At 38.7% G+C, this 8,338-nt stretch overlaps 1 protein-coding gene across 1 annotated transcript in view; it reads right to left on the minus strand.

Moving 5' to 3' along the window:
- Nucleotides 1-8,338, minus strand: part of UNC80 (unc-80 homolog (C. elegans)) — a 295,977-nt gene that overhangs the window by 80,678 nt on the left and 206,961 nt on the right. Inside the window, exons 32-34 of the mRNA XM_006891958.1 lie at nt 6,480-6,661; nt 5,824-5,955; nt 131-317 (exon numbers count right to left, since the gene is read on the minus strand). Of these exons, the coding sequence (XP_006892020.1) occupies nt 131-317; nt 5,824-5,955; nt 6,480-6,661 (501 nt within the window). The remainder of the gene's footprint in view (nt 1-130; nt 318-5,823; nt 5,956-6,479; nt 6,662-8,338) is intronic.

Below are 8,338 nucleotides of genomic sequence, written 5' to 3' on the forward strand. Positions count from 1 at the left end.
GAAATCTTTAGAAAACAACTCTTCCCTTTCACTGAATGATTTCAGGTCAGAAAAAGGTTGTTTCAAAGCAAATTCTCTCCCTGTTACTCAGCTTCCCCCACCCCCTCAAGAGGTTCAGTGGAGAAGGCACCTTCTTCTTCCGGCTCTGAGTTCGGGGTGCAGGTGGGTTCATAGCAAGCCTCCTGAGTGATGGGGATGGCGGTGATGAGGCTGGCTTCTCGACCCAGGCGTTTCTTTTCCTCTTCCTGCTGTAAGTTCTTTAAGATGTGTTCAGCCCTTTGATGGGAGCGGGACACAGCTCGGGCTGAAAAGGATTTCTGTGAAGATGCGAGAACAAGTTTACTTAATAACAACACTTGTATGAGATTACACCCAAGATCTCATTTCAAGCAGCACTGTTGGTTTGTTTTTGTACCAAGTTTATAGGTTGTATTCAATTTAATTATTCCTTTTCAATTAATTAAAACAATTCTCCGAGGATGACTGTAATTTCTAGAAAGAATTATATTGGTTCTTTAGAATTGTGGATAATATTCATAATCCACCTTTCAAGCATTAAAACCAAATAAAAACTTTTATATGTATTTATTTTATATTTTATTTCTTTTAAATATTTTGAACTGGTTTTAAATGAAGGACATAAATCTTGTAAGATTACTAAAATAGAAATTCTGAAATATAAGCAAGAGGAAACTAGAGCTATATGACATTTTAAATATAGTTAGTCATGTGATTTATTTCATTTTTTGGTGCTTAAGTCTCTATCACATGGCATGCTATAAATGCATCACAGTATTTATAGGAACAAAGATGTGGAATGGAAATTATGAAGTTGACAGTATTACTGAATATACAATCTGGCTCTCTATTTGCAAAGGATAAAGTGTATAACTAATAATGTAAATAGAGTTGACAGTGCAAAATGGTTCTTTATTAATGTATTAATTACAATGCTTATGCTGAGACAAATTCTGATAACTTGTCTATGGGAACAGAGTCAGTGATGGTATAGTACAGAAGTGATCACTGGAGTTCCTTGCTACTAATTAAACGAAAAGTTCACTTACAACAGTAATATCATATCCACATGTTGGCCTGTTGTCACACGAGGTTTTAGAGACGGGCAGAAAATTAAAATATCTCACCTAAATATCAGCATTCGTGGAAGATTTCTTTATGCTGAATTTTAGTATAATAAAAAGTACAATAGCAATTCAAGAGATTTCATGACTTACATGAGAATTCACTTTCAGAATCGGGTGGTTATGCTGTTTAGTTTTAATAAGAATTGGGAAAATAGGGAGCTGTGGTGGCCTAGTGACAAGAAGCTGCACTGCAATTCTGAAGGCATGTGGTTCCAGGCTACCAGCTGCTCCGTGGGAGAAGGAGGGGCAATCTCCTCTTGTGCCAGTCAGATCTGATTTGATGGTACAGAACAACAACAACAACAACAATAACAACAACAACAACAGCAACAACGAAAATATTTAAAATATAAAAAAAATAATTGGGAAAATAACCATGGATTAAGAAAAAATAAGTGAGTATAGAATCAGATGATTTCAAAGTTATTAGGATTGGAGTGAGCAGTCTCAAATGAACCAAAAAAAAAAAAAAAAAAAGAAACTGGAAAGAAGCAAAGTCGTAGATCATTACATAAGTGTTTTGGGTCTACCACAGAGGAATGTGGTAATACCTTTCTGGAGGAGATTTTGTGATATATATACCAAAAATCTTTAACACTGATATGCTAGCTACTCACTCTGGTGGCCTAGTGGTAAGGAGTTGTGAGCTATGCCAAAGGCACATGGTTTGAGGCTGCCAGTTGCTCCAAGAAAGGAATACAGGGAATATCCTTCTGTGTGTTTTACAGCCTCTGAAAACCCACAGAGGGTCAGCTAGGGTCTGATTCAACTCGCTGGCACACATCAGCAATTACTATCACTTGTGGGCCACTTTGTTACACTGCAGTGGCTTACATGATGCTGTGCTGCTGGAAGCTAGGACACCAGTGTTTCAAATACTAACAGGGTCACACAAGTTCTTTGGAAGAGCTTCCAGATTAAGACAGACAAGGAAGCAAGACCATCCATCCATTTTTTAAATAATTGGGGTTCAGCTCTCAGATGCATAGCAAGTAACTGCAAAGACCATGGCTTAGTATTTAGATTGACATTGTTGCTTGTCAGTACTCTGGAGAGGTCCCTGACAGCAAATTTTCCCAATGCAATTAGTCTTTTGACTTCCTGACTGCCGGTGCTAAGAGTGTTGACTATGGAGCCAAGCAAGCTGTAATTGTTAACAACCTCAATCCCTTCTCCATTTATCATGGTGCTACCAATTGGCTGTACATTATATGCAGGTAAAATCCTGCTGAAGATTATTTAAAAACAGCTGGAGCAGAAGTATCTCAGCAGGGAACTGCCAGAAATGGGAAGTGCCAGCACTGGCACATCTTTTTGAAGAGGCTTTCGAACAAAGGGTATCACTGCTTACATTAGCTGGATTTGGGCTGAAAACAGAATGCCAGGAAGATGTGTTGCTGTGTGTGTTAATGACTTTACAAAGATATCTCACTATTGCTATTGTTGTTATATGCTGTAGAGTTGCCTATGACTCACAGCGACCCTTTGTACAACAGCCCTGAACTCTGCTCTATCCTGCCCAATCTTATTGTCTCTAACACATGTACGCCTATTACCCTAGTCACTGAATCAATCCATCTATTCGAGAGTCTTTCTGTCTTGCACTGTCCCTTCACCCTCCCAAGCATGATATCCCTCAGATGAAGCTTTAAAATACTTGCCTCCAAGGAGCAGCCTGATCTCATCCACTCTAGGACGAACCTCTTTGTTCTCCTAGCAGCCCATGGTATATTCAATACTTTTCTCCAGCACCACAGCTCAAAGGTATTGATACTCTTTCTATTATCCTTAGTCATTGTCCAGCTTTCTGATGCATAGCAAATAATTGCAAGGACTATGGCCTGGATCAGGCACACCTTAGTCTCCAGACTGACACTGTTACTCTTCAGTATTTTGGAGAGGTCTCTGACAGCAGACTTTCCCAGTGCAATTCATCTTTTAATTTCCTGGCTGCTGGTGCTAAGAGTGTTGACTGTGGAGCCAAGCAAACTAAAACTATTAACATTCTCAATCATCTATCATGATGCTGCCAATTGGCTTTGTTTCCTTGATGTTGAGCTTCAATTCATATTGAAGGCTGCAGTCCTTGATCCTCTGCAGCAAATGCTTCAGGCCCTTCTCAGTTTTAGCAAGTAGGGCTTTGTCATCTGCAAAACGCAGATTGTTGATAAGTCTTCCTCCAATTCTGATACCACATTTCTCCTCACAGAGCCCAGCCTCCTGGATAATCGGTTCTGCACACAGATTGAAAAGGTATGGAGATAGAACACATCCCTGGCCTATACCTAGTATATGGATCATAATAAATTATAGATAACATTGAGAAGAATAGGAATTCCATGGTGCTATGTGAAACCTATTCACAAAGACATTATTTGAACAGAAGAAGAAAATATAAAAAAAGGTGTTATGTGTTAGTGTTGCAGTTGCACCATATTTATTCAATAAATATGCTAGGAAAATAATCTGAGAAGCTGGGCTATATTCAGAAGAATATGGCATCAGGATTGGTGGGAGACTCAACAGCCTGTGTTATGCAAATGACACAAATTTGCAGTGAGTGAAGAAGCCTTGAAGTATGTACTTTTTAAATACAGTGCTTGGTGAGGTTTAAGAACTGTAACCTTCAGTACAGAAAACATCACAACATAATGAAAACAAAAGTTCTCATACCTGGAACAATGAGCACCACTGTGGTAAATTTTGAAGTGGTGAAGAGTTGGGCAGGGCAGGAAAGGGAATAAAACTTAACAAATACAGAAGGCGAATGAAGGCAAGGCAATATACAATAAGGGGTTGAATGGTATTGTAATTAATAATTAGATAAATCAATAATAAATAATATTTTAAAAATGTTTGTATAAAAATCCATATATTCTATGAACTTTTAATGAAATAAAAAATAAGGTGCAACAGAGCAAGCATGTCACTTTCAGGACTAAGGTGTATGGTCTTTTCGATTGTCTCACATGCAGGTGAAAGCTGGACAATGAATAGTGAAGCCTGAAGAAGAATTGGTATCTTTGAATTGTTGTCGCTATGTGCCGCAGAATCAGAGCTGACTCAGCTGACCCTCCAGCAGGTTTTCGGAGGCAATCAATCACATGAGAAGAGACTGCTCATCTTTCTCCCACAGAGTAATCAGTGGACTTGAACCACATGCTTTTGGGTTGGCAGCACAAATCTTTATGCATTAGGTCACCAGAGCTTTCTTTTGAACTGTGGTAGCTAATTATTAAACTGATAACTATAATGTTCTTTAGAAGCAGGGATGATAATAACATATGCTGGACCATTACCAGGAAGTGCCAGTCCCTTCAGAAAAAGTCACACTGGAAAATGTAGAGGAACCAAGAGAAGGAGCAAGACCAGATGGACTGACACAATAGATGTAAAAATTGGCTTAAACACAGCACAGATTGTGGGCATGGCATAGGACTGGACAGTCGAGACAAAGTGGCTGGGATTTGGAGCTCACCCAATGGTACATATCAACAAAAACAACAACAACAACAACACCACAAAAATTGCTATAAATTCCATGCATGTTGGAAAATATGCATAAGCCTGTGTAAAATGACATATGTTTTTTAAATTTTTACTTTATTAACTTTTCTAAATAAACTTTATTTTCTACATTCCTCTTATAATCTAAAGTATTATTTAATAGGCAAAAGGGGTTCTTTTTGGAAGACTCAATCTTTTGAAATGTTCATATGACCATTCCTTGTCCATATATCAAAGACAAGGCTTAAAACTCAACTCTATATGAAATATTTCTAGATGGTAACCAGTTACCATTGAGCTACTTCTGATCCAGAACTGCCCCAGGAGTGCTAGTGTAGAATTAGGCTTCACAGGGTTTTTAATCATCAACTCTTTGGAAGTAAATCACCACGCCTTTCTTCTCATGAACTTCTGGGTGGACTTCAATCAGTCAGCAGCCTCGTGTATTAACACTGTTAGCACTACTAGACTGAAAACCCATTGCCATCAATTCTACGATTCTGACTCACGGGTACCCTCCATTGGATTCCCCAGGCTGCAAATCCTTTGGGGAGGAAAGTGATTGTCTCTCTTCTGTGAAGCAGCTGACAGATTCAAATTGCTAGCCTTTTGGTTAGATTTAAGCCAACACATGATGTGCTCTGCCACCAGGACTCCTACATTAGATGTAAGAGTGATATGTAAGAGCTGCATAACAGCTGCATTTTTAATGTTTGCTATCAGGTAAAACTGATGACCAGGAAAGGGTAGAATAAATTAAGGTCCAAAAAAAGGAGGCAAGCATTGCCAATAGTTTTCTTCCCTCTTTAAGGAATAGTAGTATTAACTTTTAATTAACTTGCTCATTATAGAATAAATTAATTTTTTTGGTGACGAGTAAGGTAAGCAGGCTTTGACTAAGAAATAACTGCCTATGCTCACATGAATTGAATAGCTTTATAAAGACGCTGATACTTTGATTATAAAAGAAAACAGTGTTTTCTTGGAGTTGTACAACTGCTCACTCAGAAATGTTCTTTCTTTTCTAGTGATAAGAACCAAGCCCTTTGTGGTTGCTGATTACATTCTTATTACAAGAACTAGCAAATTATTGTGTATATTCATGTTCTCTCACACATACATATCAGGAAACCTGAAGATCTGGGCAGGAAAGAAAGCACCTGTTACTCACAGACTGGTCCTCATTAATGGGGTCCTGGACACTCCCGCTGCACTGAGGGACCCATGGAGGGTCAAACATGGGGACAGATGGCATTCCAAGCACTGGTGATGGCAGAGTGAAGTTTATACTGGGTGGTGGAATCTGTTAGTTGATATTAGAAAAATATAGTCAGTAAAGAAACAGGTCTGAAGTATAATTATGACACAATTTAGTTAGAGTTAAGGACCTGATTCCTCTGGGGAAATTAAGCATTATTATAAATAGGTATTCTCCAATAATTTCTCTTGTAGAACACAGAATGGACTTTATTGGACTTCAGTTTACTTATCTGTAAAATTAAAGCTTTCAACCAAATTATTTCTATTTGTATCAATCACTCCATCTTCAAAATCATTAAGATGTCTAAAATAACAAAACAACTGGAAGGTTATACATCTTGTAGATGTTTACTCTTGGGGATGCTAGTGAGATTTGTTAAGACTTCATTTTCTTACTCCACATTAATCTATAACAAAACATTTTAATAAAAATGCATTCATGTAGACATGGGTGTACATACAGGAAAAACAAAAGAAAGAACTAACTACTTGGCCACACACTGTGGCTTCAAGGATTTGAACAAACTGTGGGTTAAATTTGCTTCTCTCATACAAAATTGACATCACCTTAAAAATCTGCTGTGCCCCTTCCTCCATCCGGGGCCAGACCTGATAGCGAAACCGCCAGAGGGTGTGGAACTTGAGGACGGCGTTGAGCCTCTGCACAGTCTCGGGGTGGTGGAACTCGGACATCAGCATGTCGGACACGGCTTCAGGGACTTTCACCGCACACAGCAGGAACATGGCAGCTAGAACATTGGACAATTCGTCAATGACACACCTCTTCATGTCGATTGATTCCTGGGTGATGAGGAGGAGATGAGACTGTGCCTAGCTCTCTCACGTAACTCCAGGGCTAATGGAGACAGACCACCCGGAGGGGCAGAAGCAAAGCTATTTCAGCCAGTGGAAGGCAAGCAGTCCTCTTTATGCCCCTATGATGTGTAAACTATGATGTTCCAGTATGATGTGCAGTGAAATCAGGACAGTTGGTGTCAGCCTCTCCCTATGGACCTCCTTTCCACCAGACCTTACTTAATCTTTTTTTAAAATTTCATTTTATTTTTTTACTAGTTTATTTATAAAATTCCAATACAAATTTGAACAAATTCTTTCAATTTCTCTTACTTAATATTATTAAGTAATATTTATCACCAATTTTATTCCTAGAATTTCCTTCACTCATCTTTTTTCCAAAGTCGCTGATGGATTAAAGTTGCCAGAGAGACAAGGCCTTTGGGTTACAGCACAAGTCCCTACTGTCCCCACCACCACTCTTAATCATAGACTAGTATGTGATTAAACAGAGCTGTAATTGCTTAAATGTAACCTTTCTTAGATTACATGAATACTAAGAAAAAAATTGTTTCACAAAATATCCCTTGACGAACCTTTTTCGTTTCATGTGTTTTTTTGTGATATAATTATATCATTAAAAACCAAAAGAAGTTTTAAACTTTGAATCGTTGTGGTTGAAGTTTTTGATTTAAATTTATCACACTTTTCCTGTAATACTTACTAATTAGCAGAGATTATACTATACTATACTATACTATACTATACTATACTATACTAATTTGTTGTTGTTAATTGCCTTAGAGTTAAGCACGACTCATAGCAACTCCAAGAACAAAATGCCTGAAGCCCCTCTACAACCATCCACATTTATCAAAGTTCATAGAGCTTCCGGAGGCATGTTATTTAGGAAGTGGATGCTACTCCCGTTTCTAAACCTGTCATAGTATGTTATTGTTGTTATATGCCACTGAGTCACCTGTGATGCATAACAACCCTATGTACAGCTGCTCTGAACCCTTTGCTGTCCTGAGCCAGTCTCACTAACTCTGACACACCAACCCCCATCACCCCAGTCACTATATCAATCCATCTCATCTGGGGTCTTCCTCTCTGGAGCAGTCCGTCCACCCTTCCAAGCATGATATTCTTCTCCACGGACCAATCTCTCCTGGCCATGTGCTTAAAGTAAGTGAGGAAGAGCTTCAAAATCCTAACCTCCATGGAAAGACTTGGTTTTAGACCTATTTGTTTCCTTGGCAGTCCTGGGTATGTTCAAGACTCTTCTCCAGCACCACAACTTGAAGGTGTCTATTCTTCTTCTTTCATCCTTGGTCATTGTCCAACTCTCTGGAACATAACAAGTAATTGAGAAATCTATGGCCAGGATTAGACACAGCTTTGTATCTAGACTGACATCATTCCTCTTCAGCACTCTAGAGAAATCCATGACAGCAGATTTTTCCAATGCAATTTGTCTTTTCATTTCCTGACTTCTGATGTTAAGAGTGTTGACTGTGGAGCCGAGCAAGTTGTAATTGCTAACAACCTCAATCTCTTCTCCATCCATCATGATGCTGCCAATTGGGCCAGTGGTGAGAATCTTTGTCTTCTTGATGTTGAACTTCAAT

Source organism: Elephantulus edwardii, unplaced genomic scaffold (genome assembly GCF_000299155.1).
Source record: "Elephantulus edwardii isolate Elephantulus edwardi_28Jun2011 unplaced genomic scaffold, EleEdw1.0 scaffold00106, whole genome shotgun sequence".
Lineage (NCBI taxonomy): Eukaryota > Metazoa > Chordata > Mammalia > Macroscelidea > Macroscelididae > Elephantulus > Elephantulus edwardii.